Source organism: Cyprinodon tularosa, unplaced genomic scaffold, assembly GCF_016077235.1.
Source record: "Cyprinodon tularosa strain WSP-4 unplaced genomic scaffold, ASM1607723v1 ctg36, whole genome shotgun sequence".
Lineage (NCBI taxonomy): Eukaryota > Metazoa > Chordata > Actinopteri > Cyprinodontiformes > Cyprinodontidae > Cyprinodon > Cyprinodon tularosa.
Window position 1 is genome coordinate 1,170,008 of NW_024039074.1, and position 19,463 is coordinate 1,189,470.

The 19,463-nt window shown below is 35.9% G+C and overlaps 1 protein-coding gene across 2 annotated transcripts in view; it reads left to right on the forward strand.

The window, feature by feature from the left end:
• The window catches only part of sgcd (sarcoglycan, delta (dystrophin-associated glycoprotein)), a 376,854-nt gene that overhangs the window by 336,820 nt on the left and 20,571 nt on the right, over window positions 1-19,463 (forward strand). For both annotated transcript variants that reach the window (XM_038295797.1, XM_038295796.1), the window contains one exon: window positions 17,917-17,989. In XM_038295797.1, the coding sequence (XP_038151725.1) occupies window positions 17,917-17,989 (73 nt within the window). The remainder of the gene's footprint in view (window positions 1-17,916; window positions 17,990-19,463) is intronic.

A 19,463-nucleotide genomic window follows, 5' to 3' on the forward strand; every position in this document is an offset into this window, starting at 1 on the left:
CAGGAACAGCACAGTAAGATATGATAAAGATTGTAACTTTCAAAATGTACGAAACCATAAATAACCCCCTGCGGAACTGAACACATAATTGTAACCTTGGGATTACACTGAAGCCATGAGATGAAATGTCTACTAATTACTAATAGATGCTGTCTAATGTGAAAATAGAGATGCTTTATTTTCCTAATAATACAAAAATGATTGACAATTGGCTGTAATTTTTATATCTGCAGGCTTTAAATTATGACACATTTTTTCACCATTCAAAACCATTAATGTCACTGCCATCTGCATTCAGAAGGATCTAAAAATCTAAAGTTTTAGGAAACTAAGCAGAAAAACTTTTTCCTGGTGTATGCGGGATCCAGAGAGTCCTCGTTAAAGCCAATTATCCATATATCAGATTAGGAAAGTGTCTCCAAGCATAGATGCAAGAGAGGATTTTCGAGACACCTTCACCAGCAGTAATTCCACGTCTCCAAGTACTTCTCCTTTAGACTCTAAATTATTTTCTGCTGTTAATGAAACAACAGCGACCTTCGGCTCTTTCTCAGCTTGTAGCTGAGGGTCACGACCTAAGAGGCATCGGAGGTCCAACGCCCTCTGCACTCTCTCTCCAGGAACTGTGACCCACTCTGTAATGAGGCCAGCCTTATTGTTGTTGATGGTTTTCTTCTCCGCTGATCAGAAGAACTTAGCATTATTCTGTGGCTGTCTTTGCCCTGCAGACCTTTCCCAGGTGTTGAGTCAGCCTTTTTGCACCATGTTGGCCTAGAATTGCAATGCTTGGCCAGAGGAAATTGTTTTTTTCCTTTCACTGTGACTTTTCATATTTTTTATGTATAAAAGAGACCACTGTAGTGCAGGTGGATGGGAAAGATGAGATACATGTATACAAATAACAGTTTCCTTTATTGCTTTAAATCATTCCAATTATTACTTGGTTTGAGTTATTCTTTTAATAAAAATAGTTTTCTAACTTGTATGGTGTAAACTATTGGTTTTATAAGTAAAGTCTTGGTTCTTCCTAGTGATTAGCTGAGACACACCTTGAATATAAAGACTTTAAAAAATGTGAATTACAAGGAAATTCACAAGGAAGTTTATATGTGAATATATATATATATATATATATATATATATATATATATATATATATATATATATATATATATATATATATATATATATATATATATAAAGGCCCGGTCTGCTTGTAATTTACAATAATGAGGAAAAAAGACTGAATGAATCTTGACTCGTTATAATTAGGGCAGTATTCAGATAAACACATTTCCTGCTCCAGCTCAGCAGTGTTCCTCTGATATGTGCAGCCAAGTATGGATATGTTCCAACAACTTTTTCTTAAGTCTAACTTTGCTCCCAAAGTTTGTTTGTTTGCTTTTGGTGGTCTAACCATAAGTAAACTGTAATGTAGAGGTCAACAGATGATTCTTATACACTGTGTATTACTATTAAAACCATATTAGTACTCACAGTTGGTTTTTTGGCATCTGTTTGAACCTAAAAGCTCATTTTAAGCATATGGTTCTTATGATTTTTTAATTACAGTAGCAGCCATTCAAAATGGCCCTTCCCAGTCAAATGGCAGTCGAATGGCAGCCCACTTCCCTTCAGTTCCCAGCAAAATGCCCTCCAATTTCCAGCCACTGGCCTTCTCCTAAGGGTGCATATTTTTTTTTACTCTGACTCCACCCTTTCACTCAATTACAGGGTCTGACCAAGAGATGATGTCTCTTTCTAGATCTTAATGTCCACAAATCATGACAGAAAGTATATTTTAGTACAAGGTTTGATGTTTAAAAAGGAAATTTGGGGGGCCAGCCAAGGCGCCCATCATGGAAAGTGGGGACAGTTTGAATGGCGGTACCAATCCGTGTCTACGACAACATCTGAGGCCATTTACTGGTAAACTAATTCAGTTAAAAATAATGATGTCAGTTGAGTACAAATATTTCAATGATAATTAGGTATTTCTTTGAAATTACCTGATATTTTTATAGTGCTTTTTTTTTTAAGTTCTTCATGATTTAAAAGGGCATTCAAGTCCAGTCAATGTTGATAACATATTATACTTAATCCTGGTTATGAAAACAAAAGGAATTTTTTTTTTCTGTCTTTAATTTGCCACCCCACAAAGTACCCAAGGTAAGGATCTTTATGTTTCATCAGATCTCCCCCAGTCTGGGTCGTATATCCACCCTGACAGCTTCAGACTGCTCCTACGTTTCCTTCTAGTTCTGCCTCCTCCAGAGTGGACATCGTTAAGCTGTAATAAGACCATAAAAGGCACTCAAGAGTTACTGCAAGGGGGCGAGCCACAGCAGAGATTATACATTTAAAGACAGACACTTTTTATCTTGAGAACACAACTGTAATACCCAATGTAGTAAATATTCACTTGATAGATTGTTTTAGCTTTGATTAACAGATTGATAAAGCGAATGAAATGTATCCATAGGTTTGAGTAAAATATATAGGATTCATGTTTACTCTTTGGTAGCCTTGGTGATCTGGAGCGCTGGTCTCATCCAGCAAAGTGCAGCTTCCCTAAACAACCATAGAAACTTTAAGTGTTTTGTAATAAACATGTGAATACCTGTAGGTTTTATTTTAAGCTCTAGTGTTAAACCTGTAAGTGTGAACAAACTAAAAGAGGGTTCTAGTTGGAAAACACATCACAATCCAAAGAATTTAATAAAAAAAATCACAATTGTGTGTATGTTTGATTTTATTTCTTTGGCTCCTTAAATGTAAACTTAAGATGGATTAAGTAGTGGAGCTTTAGAAGTTGTTTTGGTTTAGTTGCTTTAAACTTTAGTTTATTTTTTAGTTTTTTTTTTTTAGTTTTTTTTTATTTGCTGATACTCTTCTAGCATTTTTGTTGCTTCCCGTATATAAAATCAACTCAAAATCTCGCCTTTAGACATTTCTCGTTGCTTTGGTCTTTGTTTTTCTTAAAACTTTTCTTGCTACTTGTTTATTTCCTCATCTGGGTTTATAACACAGGTAATCTGTGCCTAAGCTTCCTATTCCTCTTAAGCTTTGGGTTTATAGACTTGTCTGTTCCCCACAGTCACTTGGTGACCAGCAGAAAAAAAATAAAATCTTGATTGTTGAAAGGAAAGTTACACCATTTAACACTAAAAGTGAAAATGTTTTTTTTATAAATCTCCATTAATGCCATCTTTATGTTGTTGAGATCAAGGCTGGTCAAAGCTAATAGGAAGATGACAGGTGCTAATTACCACTCAATCAGGGTGAAAACCTTTACCCACAAACCAAAAAAGACGACATGATTCATGTCCAAATCACGTCTACATATGGTTAAAGAATGAACGGTGAAAAGCCACTATTATCAGGAAGTGGAAAAGACATTTTCAATGTCTTTTCATCGTCTACTTTCTGACTGAAGTGGGGCAAAATCAGACCAACCAAACACAGCCCAATCTTTCATAAATCTTTCTGGACTAAATCAAGACTATGACGGACCGACCAGATATAGTCTCAAAACCAACGTGTAAATTATGTCTTGTGTTTGGAGACTGGAGGCTCACTGGAGAGAAAGGTCACCTTTAAGTTTAACAAGGACCTTAAAGCCAGCAATACAATGCATTGTAAAACAAAATCATTTTATTATGTTAGAAAGACCCAGCAAAATCTAGATTTACTGGTTTGTATTCTAGATTCTATTCTAGATTCTAGATCCTATTCTACCAGCATGGAAAATACCATGTTGGTAGAAAGAATACCATAAAAGGTTGAAGCTGTAATGATGGTTCTTTGAAAGTATTGAGTAGGCTGGAGAAAAATTAATGCCATTCTTTTCAGATTTATTTTTTCAATGAATATGTTCATTTATAATTTTCCCTTGAATTAGTGAATAGAGGCTTAGTTTAGAGATTAGTTTTTTAAAGAGTTATTTTTAAAGTAATACGCAAGTCTTGAACAACAAATAACAAACCATTTTTCTTTGAAAAGTCGTGATGTGATTTAACACCTTCATTGCTCTGTACAGCATCTCCTTCGGCTATCAGTTGTTCTCCTTAAGTGACTCATCTCAGCTGACAGCACTGTCGGTCAGTGCACCTGGAGGAAAAAATATTCCTGACACCTGGTTGTCTGTGGGGTGTGAGGACATCTCCTACAGCTTCATCCAGGGGCCAGTTCGAACTCCAGCAGTCAGGACACAAGACTGTGATGATCTGGGAAGAAATTAGGTTAGCCTCTGCTCCTGTAGTTTGCAGCTGGTTCCATCTCTAACAAACGCGTCCAAAGTCCTGTCAGTGCTGACTTTAGCAATCACAGTTGGGCAGGTTTGTTTTGCAAAGGCAGTTAGATGTCATTGAACGGCAGCATTTGTTCTATAGGCAGCTCAGTAGTGTTATGTGCTCCCTGATTTTATCCTCCTGGACACATAATGGGCCATCTGTGTGAGCTAGGAGAGGAGTAGCTCTAATGTACTCATAACATCTCGTGTGAAAGCATAACCGACAGCCATGATGTAGTCCCTTCATCACTGATGGCTGAGTTTGCATTTAGGTGACTTTGAAAAACAAAGGTAGGGCAGAAAAATGAACTCTGACAAGGTTTAAATTTTGTCAGTCTAGAAGAGAACCTGTTTGACCTCACATCTTGGATTTTTCCTTGAAGTAGCATCAAACTGTAAACGCTTTAGATCCTCAAACCGGTTTATTATTTCAGAAAAATACAGTTAAATCAAGCAGGAATTAGAATTTTCACTTTTTTGTGTGTGTTTTAAAGGTAAAATATACATAATATAATGAATGTATGGAACTTTAAGGCCACTCATCTCCCAAAACATTTTTTATTCAGCCACATTAAGGTTTTTAGATTATGAACAACCTCCACTGTACATCTTTGATCATTGTAGTACTATATAGCCATAATAAATACCACTGCCATCTTTGTCTGTCCTGTCCTTTTTAGGCGATACTCTGCTTAGTTTGACAACAGATACATTGGGAGCCAGCAGCCAGCTGTATCAATTTTAATTACATCATACTAGAATACATACATATATTTAAGTAAATAGACATTTATCATTCAATAGTATTAATATTGTCTAATGTTTTGTTGATCTCCTGTCAGGTGCAGATCACCTTACATCTGACTTTGCAAGAATTTATCTGATTTTTAAGCAGGGATATAAAACAAATTCAGGTTGCCTTTGGCATATGATCACTAGATAAAAATCTACTGACGAATAAAGTCAGTCTTTATCAGCCGAGGTCCCATAGCAGGACCTTTTTGTTTTCTACAAGGGGGCTCACTAGCCATACATAACCCAGCTCTGCCATGAATAACCCCGTTTTGCCCCAAACCCCCAACAACCAACCCTCCCACTCATCAGTAGTCCTGATTGACATTCTGCATACTGTCTCAGTCAGTGATTGGTGCTGTTCAGCACATTCTAAGCAGAAATCCCAATAATAATCGTTATAATCAATTATAAACAGCAGTCATTGTGGCCAATCACCAACTCAGCACATTCTAAATAATCACTATAGCAACAACTGAGTCAGCACATGTGAGGCTTCCCCATACGAAAAGAGTAAGTCTTTTTTTTTTTTATTGTTCCACGAACAGCGGAACCACAGCAAATCTTTTCCGTTTTCATTGAGAAGCGGGACAAAATATGCAGACATTAGCAAACATCAACTGTATTGGAGCATTCTAAATGGGACTATCTGGAAACTAGCGATTAAATATTTTGGAGAAAAAAACATATATGGTGTATATTTTTTTCCCCATGGTATGTCCCATCAGAATCCTTCTAAACATAATGTAAAAATTCGTAACCTTTTCTTATTCAATCAAAACTTTACATTTCAATAGTACATTGTGATCCCATATGAACTGCAACACTAATTCTGCACCTTTTAAAATGAAATCATAAAATGTTCATGATACGGAGCAGACTCTGTTTGAGCTCCACCATTCAGTTGTCTGTCGTTGGATTCAAACAGCTGCTGAAGTGCTGATTAATGAGTCCACAAGAAAGCAAACATGAGGACGATGAACGGGGTCGCTCCACCCACACATGGTGCTCTAATTGTCAGGATGGATCTTTTTTGTTTGTTGTGTAAATACTGTGCCACTTGTCACTTGCCCAGGCGCTGCCCTCATTTGTGTTTGTGTCTGCCATATGGCCTTCTGTCATTATCAGCATCACAGGCTCTGATTGAGTGGAAGTGATGCACAATGAGGGCTTCTACTATTGGTGTGGAGGAAGAGTCAACCGTTTTCTCTTTACATTTATTATAGTAAATATGGATATCGTGCAAAAATCAATTGATTTAAAAGTAGTTCAGATTAATTATAAAAAATATAAAAAAGTGATTAAGAGGTTTTGCCTTACGCAGATTTTTGTCTTTTATTTCAAAATGAAGCAATAACACCTAAGAACATTAAAGATTTGCCGAATATGGAAAGTTAATGTGAATCAACCCCCATCCCACACCTTACCTCTTTAAAAGCTCAATGTCCTCAGCCATTAGCAACTGACTCCTCTTTTCAGTGAAGATGGAGGGATTTTAATTGTCTGTTGGTGCTGCAGGCGGCTCGTCGCCCCTCTTGTTAAATCTGTCCCGTGGCTCATTTTGTTCTGTTTGGCACCGACTCTCCTCCAGCTCACTTTGACCCCCGTCGTAATGAGACTGAGCACAGCTAAATATATTTCCTGATAATAAGCAATCTCACTGTCTTATTGTGAGGCTAAAGTCCCCTGCTTCCCAACCCACACCCCACCCTGTCCATTTTCCAAATCTGCTCCAGCTTTCACCTTCATCTTCTTGCCCTCTGTCTCCTCTTTCGGTTTAAACTTTGGATCCATTTAGAGAAAATGATCCCAGAAAAAGAAAAACGGGAGAAAGAAAATTGAAAAATGAAATGGAAAATTCAAATATTAAATACTGAAGGAGATGCATAACTTTTTTTTTTAGAATCATTGAAGGCAGATTATAAGAGTAAAAAAATTGTTTCAAATCAATAGACTGAAATTATGTTAGCGTATATCTTTATATTTTTTGTGGCTCTACCCTTTATATAAGAACTGTAGATATAATATAAGAACTGTAGATATACACACTGACATCTACAGCAGAATATTGGGGCCACGAATAGGAAAAAAGAATTTGGTAATAATTTTCCCCTCTTTTTAAAAAAGTCAGGAAAGTTGAAGACTCGAGGATAAGGTTGAAATGTCTAGATTAAAGTTAAAATGTCAAGAAGTATATATATATATATATATATATATATATATATATATACTGTACATATGTTTACTTCTGATAGGCCGAGCTTTAATATCATCATAGCATTCCAACATTGCTTTAGTTGAAAAGATTTTAAAATGCCTTTAAAGCAGATAGACATAGTAGTCGGTCCTATAAGAGTAGAACTCTGGACCCTGTATCTAATCAATCTGCTGCGTATCAATTTTATGCAGTATTTTGTAATATTCAGTACATTTAGTCTTTTTCTAATTCACCACAATTGCTTTAATAAACACAATAATATTTGTGATTTATAGTTTTAGTTAAATTATAATTATCTAATTCTTGTGACACATGTCACATGTCAATCGAACTGACATGTGACTGATATTAAACATTATTAAACAGCCAAGTGGAACCTTTAGCTTTAGAGGATTTCTACTGACATCTAAATGTACAGCTGAAGCCTTCATTATAATCTTACAGATAAACTGCAACACAGTCTGTATTAATCAAACAGATGTGAATCCATGTCCATGAAGGACTATGGATCATTTATTGCACTTTTGTGAGTCTGATCAGAACATATACTGTATCAAAAATCAGACCTCCAGTTTAATCTGGACCATGTGCTCTTTGGATCGGTCACACAATTGGAAGTTGATTTATTTGTTTGTCTGTTATATTTATTTAGATATATTAAAATCTATAAGATAATAACTTTATTTAATGCCTTTGCTTAAACTGGTATCAAGTAAAAAAGAAAATTAATATTTAAACAGAGTAAAAAAGTGTATTATATTGATATTTGTGCAACAGCTTCATTAAACAGTATCTTAATACCCCCAAACGATGTGAAATTTGATGCATGCAGTATGTGTTTGGTGTTTGAACTTATCTTAGACCTTCAGGTATTTTTCTGTTATTTTTAGAATTGAGGTATTCTTCAGCAGTTCAATCAGGGTTATGGGTTCTGTTGTATTATTTTTCTTTCTTTGCAGTCCACGGGATTTATAGAACAGCTGTGGTTTAGAAAGTCTGCATGAAAAAGCATTTTAACTCCATCTGAGCACAACTAGCCCTGCAAACATTATGTTTAGAAGGACTGCAGCTCTGATGTTTATAACTTTTCCTGGAGTAGTTTTGCAAATCTTGATATCTAATTCATACACAACTACTTACCATTGCATATATTTGTGTGGGTAAGTGACATCACAAGATTCAAGGATGGAACTATTTCATAGTTCATCTGCTGTATATCCGTCTCCCTCTTCTCACTTCTTTCTCCATCATCGCCTATTTTTCCCCCCATGATTCTCTCTTTTGAGTGTCAACGTTCGTTATCAATGACTAAACAGGAAGTTATCCCACCGAGTCAACACTCAGACCCTGCATCTTTAAGCTGCATGCTTTCTAAACTCCTGATTGATTTCTGGAATGGATGATGGGGGGAATGAGGAGGGAAACCAAACGAAAAGTGGTAAGAGAGAGTTCTGATGATAAAAGTAATGTTGCATTAAAAAAAAAAAAAAAAAAGATTAGAGTAAATATATTTAACTCAGAGGTCATAAGCAAACAGTCTAGGCAGTTGAATTTAAATGGGAAAATTATTTAGAAATAGAAATGGCAAAAATTTAATAGATTTGGAAGGATGATTTGAATGAAGAGAAATCAGAAAAAACTGCACAGAGGATTCCAATAAAAGAGTAAAAAAACACTAGATAAATAAAAAGAAGGGGGGCTGCAAAAGGGGGAAAAACTCATTTAAATGAGTTGATAACAAGAGGAAGAAAAAAATGATCTGAGAAGTATAACTAGATGCTGAGGCATCCATAGTTAGTAGGAGGCTTACAAAGTATTACAAGATTTTAAAGCAGAAATAAGTAATATGTTAACTTAATATCTCCTTAAAAGCCCCTTAGGTGGTAATTAAGCGCTTATGAGACAACTGAATGTCTAACATCCCTCTCCTTACTATATTACCTCGCATACATGTTTCTGTGCTGCTAACCAGGTGGCAATCTGTTGGCTCTGTTCTTGTTTTCATTATAAGAGGAGCAGCTTTATGGCAGCCCAATGTAATGCAAAACAAAGGAAGAAGCTAAACTGATGCAAGCCTGTTATTGGAACCTATAAGTACCATATCTGCTTACCTCTTTTAATATTGTTTCCATTAATCATCAAATATCGGAAATTTTAATTGTGAAAAAATATTCTCCCAATTGAAACACTGCAATAAAAAAAAAGGGTTTTCAATCAAATGTTTTTACGCGTTTGTGGGGGGCTTTTTCCGTCTTATTGAAATTCTGATTTTTTTTTTAAAATGCAATGGAAACACTGTTTTGGCATCAAACAAATCACATCATCTGCAGCCGGACCTTACTCCCTTGTAAAAACACAAAGAATTAGACTACAAGTAGGTGGACGTGGACGCACATTTTTTTTTTATTATTCATGAGGTGACGGAATATTTTTTACATTTAGTTAGTGACCATTAGCATGTCCATGCAGTTCCTTCTGCTGCCATGTTGTTTTTGTGACTTATTGTGTCATCACATCATAATAATTGTTCTTCTAACATTTCCTTTCTACCTACTTTCAAAAATAACAAAAATAAAAGGCAACTGAAGCCTAAAAATAACCTTGAAAAAAGAATATTACAAAAAAATGTATAATATTCCTGACTTTTGGGAAAAAAAAAAAAAAAAAAAAGCAGCAAAGGGCATTCTACCCTGTCATTGTTCATGTTTACAAGTTAAACATGGAGAGGGAAGGATGTAAACTAAAGTGGTAAAGAGTGAAGGCGGAGGAGTGCGAGGTATCGATCTGAGTCCTTGCTTGTGCATCGACTGACTTGGAGATCAGGACATAAGGGCTGACATGTTAAAAAGAGTTACATGAGCGTTAAAAAGAATATGTAAGGAAAGGCTGTTCAGAAAAGTTAAGCAACCCCTAAACTAAAGCTTTTAGAAATTAAAAGAGATTTCATATCATTAAACAGGCTCAATATACAGTTGTCAATATATCGCTGGATAAATAGCAACATCCCTTTGAAATACAATAATAGCAATGTGTATAACGAAAGGACTTTTTCACCACAGCTTAAGGGAATGACACAAATCATAATCAAACCAGTGTGGGTAGTTGTGACAGAATTGAAGTGAACTTCTTAAAGTAATTTATCCTTTTTCATTAAGAAAAGACTGCTTTGACATTTCCTGCAGCAAGATTTTTATTTTAAAAATATTTCTCTTCTCCTACAAAAGTCAAAACAAACCTCCAACCCACAAGTTGCAGCCACATTATAAACTGCATCATAATCCTGTGAAAGTGTCACATTCCCTCACAGAAGTGTTATAGCAGCTTGTTGTTTGCCTGTATTATTCAACACAGGATGACAACTTGTCAATTGGTGCAGGCAGGGGTAGATGATGGAGTTGTGTCTCACTGGTGAAACCTCCTGGTCTGATATGTCATCACTTGCTTTTGCTGCGATCGTTGTTGACAATATGCTTTGTAAGCATTCTAAGGCAATATAAAAAGAGAAGGTGGAGGCCAAGGAGGAATACAATTAATGGTAAATGTTTACCTTTTACCTACATGTTTACCTCCATGCAGCATGTGATAGATTTTACTTTGCAACAACCTATCTTTTAAATAGCTGCTTTTTTCTCTAAACTAAATCCTCCCTCCTTACTTTTGCTAATCTAGTGGTTAGACATACTACTTGGAAACCTAACTTACTGTTTAGGTGCAGAATTACCTCCCTTAATAAAAGCTCCTGATTTCCTCACAGCCTGCTGTAGAGAGAAAAAGGGCAAAATGTCTCAGCAGGGAGCAATGGCTATTTATTAGAGAGGGCTGCTAGCTACACCTCCAGCCTGACTGAAATACTAAAAGAAGAGAATATTATAGACTCTGCAGCAGGGAATGAGCTCAAGGAAATGATGGAAAGTGAGAGGTGGGTAATAGGGAGCAAAGGGAAAAAATATTAAATGGGTGAACATTAAACCTTCTGGACCTGCAGGGTTGTGGGAGGCAGGTCTCTTTGTCTTCAGAAAGTTATCAACTCACCTAAAGGACTTTGCGGTTTTGATGTGATAACTGGGCTCCAGAGTGTGCATTTTAGTTGTTCTGTTCTCAGTTGTATTTTTCTCCAAGTAATCCAGGCTAAATTGCATAATATTTCAAATATTTCAGAGTGTGACTAATTTATATTTCTATTTCTCTTAGTACCAGATCCTTAAACATATTCAATTCACTGGTACCAACTCAAAAGCAAGGAAAGTCATTATTTTCTGTCCTAAATGTTCATAAATAAGGTAATTACAGTATATAATTTGTATATTCTGTAATTCTTTCATCAGCCAGTAAGAGAGAGGCATATCAACATTAGCTCAACTCTCTGTAAGCCTTTAACACATCTGTTAGCTGAATTCTTTATTAGACATAACTACTAACTAACCCTTCTCTAACCATTAGCTTAGCTCTATCAACTATGTTGGCCAATACCTAATATTTCCATTACCCTTAAGCTCAAGTCTCTGTTGGCGTTATGCTTACTTCTCCATTAGCTAAAATCTAAATTGTTTCATTAATACATGTACTTTTACCTACTCTTCTATTTTAGGTAAACTTTTCTTCAGTTTTAGTTCAATTATCCTTTAGCTCCAATTGCAATTAGCAGATTTTTAACTCCCTGTAAACCTTTAGTCAATTCATGTCTACTCTCCATTTACTTCCATTACGTTGTAGCTCTTATTTTGTCTCTCTCTTTTTTTTGACATACATTAGCTGGTCAGCAAGGTGTAGCAACACCTCACTAACACTGGCCTGTGGTGGAATATAAACATCAACCAAAACAAACAAGGAAAACTCCCGATGTGAGCTTCTTTAATGCTGTTATACCTGTGCACCAACCTTCATTTATGTAGAAACAGAGTCCACATTTCCTTGTTTTTACTTTATACTCCATTATACGATCTACCCAGATATGATTAAATCCCTGGAGGTGAGGTTTGTTTCCTGCATCATGCTAGTTGAGCCAGGGCTTGGTAAAAAACAAACGTGCTCTGCATTAGTTTTCATTGTAGGTGGAAACTAATAAATTAAAAAGGGCACCGAAAAAAAAAAAAAAGATCAACAATTTTATTTACATTTATGTTAAAGTAAAGCTGTATTATTTAATTTCATTAAAACTGAATATCTCCCCTTAAATCTTGTTTTCTGTTTCCAAGAATCCAAACTGAACTTTTCCTTGTTGCATTCTCAGACTCCGTCAAGGAAATTGAGGCAGTTACAAGTTTCAGAGGAGATGGTTGAGAAAGATTGAGGGAAATTGGGTACACCATGACAGAAAATTACCCTTCATCCCCAAATCAGTGTGGAACATAGTGATCATCGCAAATCGTTTTTTATCTAGCAGCATGGAGAGTAGAATTTCCTCTGACAGGAGGAGAGTGGGTTTCACACTGCTGGACGTCTAGTCAGCAGTCATAATTTCATGGTTGGAAACCTGAACAAGCTGCACAGATTTGCTGAGCTCCCAGCAGAGAAGTGTTGGAGAAGTGTGGACTTTCTTTATAAGGTTACAGGTCCCTGATATGATAATCAATCATCTTTTACCTTTGGGGATTGGTTGAGATTAAATTCTTTGTGGTTAAAAAGTTCCAGGAGTCTTTGCTTGTTCCTAAAAACATCTCCATGTATCTCTGTGTTGTTAACCATAAGCCACAAACTGCAGGTTTCTGTTTGACTGCTAATGATAACCCTGCTGCTGCATGCAGGGAACACATTAAAATTCATAAATGATCAAACCCAGTTGTTCTCTCTACATCAAAAGTATGCATTAAAATCCAGGACGCTACTGTAGTACAGAGCCTAAATATGAAACCAAGGCAGCTAGAGTTATTATCTTCAGTTTCATGGAAACTTTCTGTAATCCTTGGAAAAGGGTAACATCATGAGAATTTAAAACTGAACCAAGTGAAACCTTCTAAATCATCGTTCAGGTAGTTAATACGATTGTTATTCGTTTTTACCCATTCTAGACTCAGTAGACTAGACTCTAGTTCTAGTTGTCCCTAATACTGCCCAACTAGAATACATGGATGGACTATTAAATGTCTTAACTGATGTGATGATAAAGAAATTCATAGATGAATGGATGGATGGACTGACTAAATTGATAAATGATGACTCGATTGGCAAGCTTGGTCGGTACAATTGGCACTGTTAGACTGATAAATAATAAATGGTCTAATACGACAGACGGATACATTTCAAAGTTCTACCTGGTTTTGGATATTAATCGTGTTTCACAGTGATCTTTATTTGCTAATTATCCTCTTTAAAATCTAAGTGGATGTTTTTGTTAAACTTGTTCAGTCTTCCTTGCTATGCTGGCTTCCTCTAGGATGCATTATTCATTTCAGGCTATAGTTTCCCCTCTTAGCAGCAGAGTCTTGAATTTATTCATTCATCAGCGACACATGGTTAATGATTGAATTTGCCTACTCCGTTCAAGAGGTAAAGGCTTTTAGAGTGCCAGGGTCCTACCTCACTCAGAGGTTGCAGTCATTTGGGCAAACACATTTCATTAGAAGAGATTTCTGGTTATGTAGTAAAGTTGAAAGAGCTTGAAGTAGTCTACAGTTGAAATTGTAACCATTTTGCAAGATTTAATGCAGAAACACAGTTTTACCTGTTTTTGCCTTGGTACAAGAATGATGACTTAGACTTATTTTAATTGTTTTACCCCCAAAAGATATTGTAACACTGACTAACAGTTTTTACTTAGACACCATACTTCAGTCTTTCTATCAATTATTGCAGCTGTAAAATATAGATGGTACAAACTGCCATTACCTTTAATCCATATTTAACTGAGCAGTAAAATAGGGGTATATCTAATTATATGTCTATTATATGTTTATATAGCATTCATTGCTGGTAAGACTGGCGAAGGTGAACAAAATGATAAAATGTCAGAATTATTCCCTCATGATTGCGCATTATGTTTCTGAATGACGGCAGAAAAAACAAAGGCTTTTGGTATTCAGCCAATGCTGCTCATGCATGTCTACAGCCTCAACCAATCACCCAGATTATTCCTGCAGGGAGTTTCTTTTGTGGCGTGTATGTCTCTGTATTTCATCACCTCTTAGATGCTTCAAGCCTCTACTGATGATATCTGGCCCTGCTAGGAGTAGTACCTCATAAACACCTCAACATGGACATGGATTCACACAGACACACAGCTGTTCAAGCAGATACATTAATCTTTAATGGTATCATTTATTTTCTCATCTGACCCTCAGCCCCAGCCGCTCCGCCAACATGTCAGTACTGTGACGTATTGCAGCTTCCTGCTCGCTATTCATGTGCACCGTGTGATCCAGAGGATCAGATAAATCACACTTTATTCACCGGAGGTGCACATGAATGGAGCTGTCTCATTCCACTGGCTCTGAATTCTACTATAGGATGCAGTGGAGCTTAAAATATCTGCATTTTTACTGATGGAGTGTGATTGTGGACAAATCTTAAGATGAAAAAAAGACATCTGAGTTAACAGTTTGATAAATGGATCTGAAATTATCTTCAAATAACTCCCTGAGTGAATTCCCACATAGTGTTTGTAGTTAGAACACATGCAAATAGAATATCATCAAATTCTTTTCAAAACATTAATATACATTATTCACAATATTCGGGGATGTAATTAAAGATTTTGTGACTGTTGTGATCATTATTGCTTTCGGCTAATAAAAAGGCATCATTTAGTTTCTTTGGAAGCTAGAACCTACAATCGGATAAATCAACCATCCATCCATCCATCAATCCAAATATGGTAACAGCTAGTTTACACCCCCTTAATCTAGTATCTAAAACAGTAGATCAATTATATTTTTATATGAGCTTTTTATAGGCTAGCTTAAATGTTTTTCTGTGCTTCTCTCATGTTAAATAATACATTCTAATACTGTAAAATCTATGTTAACGAGCAATAGCTTGTTCTACTTGATTAAAATCTTGTTCTGACGTGGCATTTTTCAAAACTCGCTTACACTATTCAGTTTGAACAGAAAGAGGAACGGAAGTATCTTTGCCTGTGAGTGAATAAGGAGTTATCTTTTTCACATAAGCGACAACATGGATTTGCATAGAGATATTTTATATTCCCCAGTTTTTGACAGGTTTATCTGTATTACAAAGAGCTACCCCGAAGGAGCAAGGCAGTAAATATCCCAGGTCTTCAGAGAATGACACCCATTAAACACCTGTTTAATTAAAGAACAGCAAACTATGTCAGACTTGTCCTGCCACAAGCGTTTCAGTGCAGGTGTTGACAGAATGAAAAAAAAACATTTAATTGTGAGTCAGTAGACTATTTTATAAATTGTGCTTACAGCAAAACTTTCTAAAAATAAAGCAGCTGCTTATATTTCTTCAATTTGCAAATTAAAATGTGCATCCTATGGCACCGCAAATACTTAGTCAACTTTTTTTAGATAGATACCAGTAGAAAGTTGATTTTGTGGCTTATTATATAATGTATGTGTTAATTTAAAGGGTGAGAATCTTGAGGCAGTTAAAATTATAAAAATTCAGTGCCCTAAATCCATTGTAACATTATTAGGTCTTTGAATTTTCTTCTCATTTTACTTACTTGTGCGTAATCCTTACAACACCACCTTCAGAATGTTCCTAAACTACCCCCACACCAAAGCTATACCCTTAACCTCTAAAGCCACAGCACAACATGTGAGATATTACAATATGCGTACTGCTACCACTGGATTTAGAAGTTACTGTAGGTCAACATTGGACCATGAAAATTTTATTTTTGTTCTTTCAACGTTTCAAACATTCAACATAAATCATTTTTGTTTCCCTCCTTTAAGCACAGTTTGTCAAGGTGTAATAGAAATGTCAGGAATATGACATGTCTTGACACAGTTGGACTAAAGCTGTAAAACACCCCATTTGATACATGAATTGAGGACCCACAACAAGCATTGATATTTAAAAGATTGGAGCATTATGTTCTCCATCTTACTGTTGAAAACTGAGTAGCAGGTCTGTGGACTCCCGGCAACTGCTCAAAATGCTTAGAATTGCATTTAGTCATGGTTATTGATCTTCACCTGATGCTTAGTTGATTTGATGTGACTGAATGGTTGGGTATACCCGAAGCGCCGGCTGCCCTGGCACTGCAGTCAATCAGAGCCTCGAGGTGAAGGACCAGCCAATTACCCTCTTTTTGTGTGTGTTTGTTTTCCTTCAGCGCTCTTATGTTGCACCTCGTTGCAATCAAGCAAAACGAGAGAAGCATATCAGCTCAGGTTAGACTCAGTTCAATGCCAGTGACTGCAACAGCAGTTTTCCGCTGTCTCTGTCCTATATCTCCAACAGCTTTCCAAAGAATAATCTTCAGATCTCTGTCACCACATAATCTGAATACATAATCTGAAGATAGTGTGTTATTTCAAGCAATTTGCTAAAAAGTGCAATAAATTTCAGTGTCGGGATATTTAAGGCTGGTAAGGAAAAATTTAAATTTTCAGATGTTTATCACTGGTGGGAACAAGCCCGAAAAGATTGCAGCAGCAGCTGTTCTGCATAACATTTAACCAAGGAGGCTGAAGGCAAATTGAAAAAAAAATGTTTACAATTATTTTTTTTAATCTTCGTTCAACTTTCTAATTCACCCTTTAAGAAAACACAAACACCAAGCTGGTGTTAGCTGGTTAATCAAGCAGGGTGTCTGCTAAGACAGCCATCAGACAGGTGCCTAATAGAAATGGCAGTCAGCTTCTCCAAAATTAGCACTTTAGCATTTTACACCTTTTTCAAAAAGTCAAAGTCAAAAAGCCTTTATTGTCATTATATTCTGCAACGGATACAATGAGATTTGGAACTTCCATATCAGCTACCGTGAAATAAAAAAAAATAAAAAAAATGGAAAAAAAAAAAAAAAAATATATATATATATATATATATATATATATATATATATATATATATATATAAATATATTAAAAGGAAAAGGAAATGTAAACAGTGAAAAGGAAATGTAAACTTTTTATGCTGAACAGTAAAGCCTGAACACAGCTGGATTATTATTTTGGTCTTGAATGAGGAGGCTGTTTAACCATAAGTGGGAGGGTGGGGGGGTGGATGCCACATGTATTTTTGTGTATGATTGCATTTCTTATAGTCTGTCACTAGTCCTACCTTCTGAGCACTTTGAGAATCAGAAGGAAGGGCAAAGTCTGGTGTTCTTCCATCTTGAATGGCAGGAGAATTTCACAGCCCTTTAATAAATTAGGCTCTCAGCGCCTTTCTTTGCCCCGAGTAACTAGATTTTCTAAAGGTAATATCAAAAGCGTTGAAGCCCAGTAGACCAAAGTTTCTTTCAAAATGTGTCTGGATTTTGTTGTTTCTTTGTACTTTTTTTACGATGGATCCTCATATTATCCAAGAACGTCAATCTTATGTCTTATTGTATTAGAAGCTGAGGGCCAATGTGAACATTGACCAGAGCTGTATGGATTGGAAGAGTCTCAGAGATTATGTCCATTGATCAGACAGGAGGGGTTTTTGGTTTCAATTGACGCAGCCTTCTGTCTAACTATGTGTTCTGTGATTTTAGGGGCTGAAGGAGCAGTGTTCAGCAAATCCGTGGAAACACCACACGTCAGGGCCGAGCCGTTCAAGGAGCTACGGTGAGTTAGGGTTCTGTTCACATATCATGACTGCTATAGATGAATGGACGAGAGGCTTTTTATTGAGATTAGAATAACCAATTACACAGAATATCATCAACGATTATTAATATATTATACAGGATAAGAATACACTTTATACATCAAGTCCATTCATTCTATTCAAGTAGTGGACTCAATTTCAATTGTTTAGAGGCATCAAGATCTTTGTGCCAACAAAATGTGTCACCAGAATAGCCCACTGTTCATAGCAAGCAGTATGGTAGGTGCATTGTCTTGCTTTTACCCTTATAATCAGCTTGTTTTGTGCTAATAAAGGTTTAACTGAAATGTATCTATCAAAGCATTATACAGAGGTATCTGTCGAACCTCTGGAAACTTTGTAGTCAGAAAAACAGGAGTAAACTGAAAAACAGGCCAAGCACAAAAGTCCAAAAATAAAGGCGTTATGATGGCAGCTGCAAAGCCGACATCCCTCTTCAGGATAGTTGCACAGCCAAACAGGAACAGACCAAATAAAGCTTCTATGAGAAAAAGCAAAGAGAGAGCATAACATTAGACAATTAACTAACAAATTCTGCAGAATGGGAGAATAGAGATAGAATGAAGCAGAATGATGAAAAATTGTCCCTATGTCCTCCAGCAGTCTAAGCCTATAGCAACATAACTATAAAGATAGTTCTGGATAACCTGAGCCACTCTAATTACATATTAAAAAGATGAATTCGACTTAATGGTCTGGCTGTTTACTTACTGTAAGAGCTATTATGAATAGCTAAGACATTGATGGTGTTGTTCCCTATTTCTTCAAACTAATTCTTTCTCTTGAATCCAAGACTTCTATCATTGGCTAAAAAGCAATTCTAGCAGAGCAACAGATCAAACAAATATGTAGTTCACCCACAGTATCTAAGCTGCTATACATCCATGTAGCATATTTCCATTAAAAAATTTTTGTTTTTTTCCATCAAGAAAGCAGTGTGCTATACGCACAACTACAAAACATTAGGCTTGTAGATTAAGCTCATATATTATTGTCCATATATAACTTTAAATTTGCTCTTTCACTTTAAAAAACATATAAGCAATGCAAAAGCTTGGGCAAATAAACAGGAAGAAAAAGAAAACAGAGTAGAACCAAAATAAAAATATTGAATGTTATTTCAAAATAATGAAATTTGATATAAAAAGTACACAAAATAAAACAAATGCTTCTAAAAGATATTATTTACCTATTATTGTATTATTGTAAATGTATTATCTATGCATTTCTACAAGATAAAACTACAAAATAAATATATATTTTTAAATATGTTTAATATTTAAGTTCCATTCCCTAAGAGGATCTCAGGAGTCAGAAACTACTGAAAACCATCTTGGTCCCTTTTGCTATAAAAGGGCACAGCACTATTACAAAGTGCAGAGAATAAATAATGCAGCATTATTTCACTTAACAAATTAAGTCATAAGACAA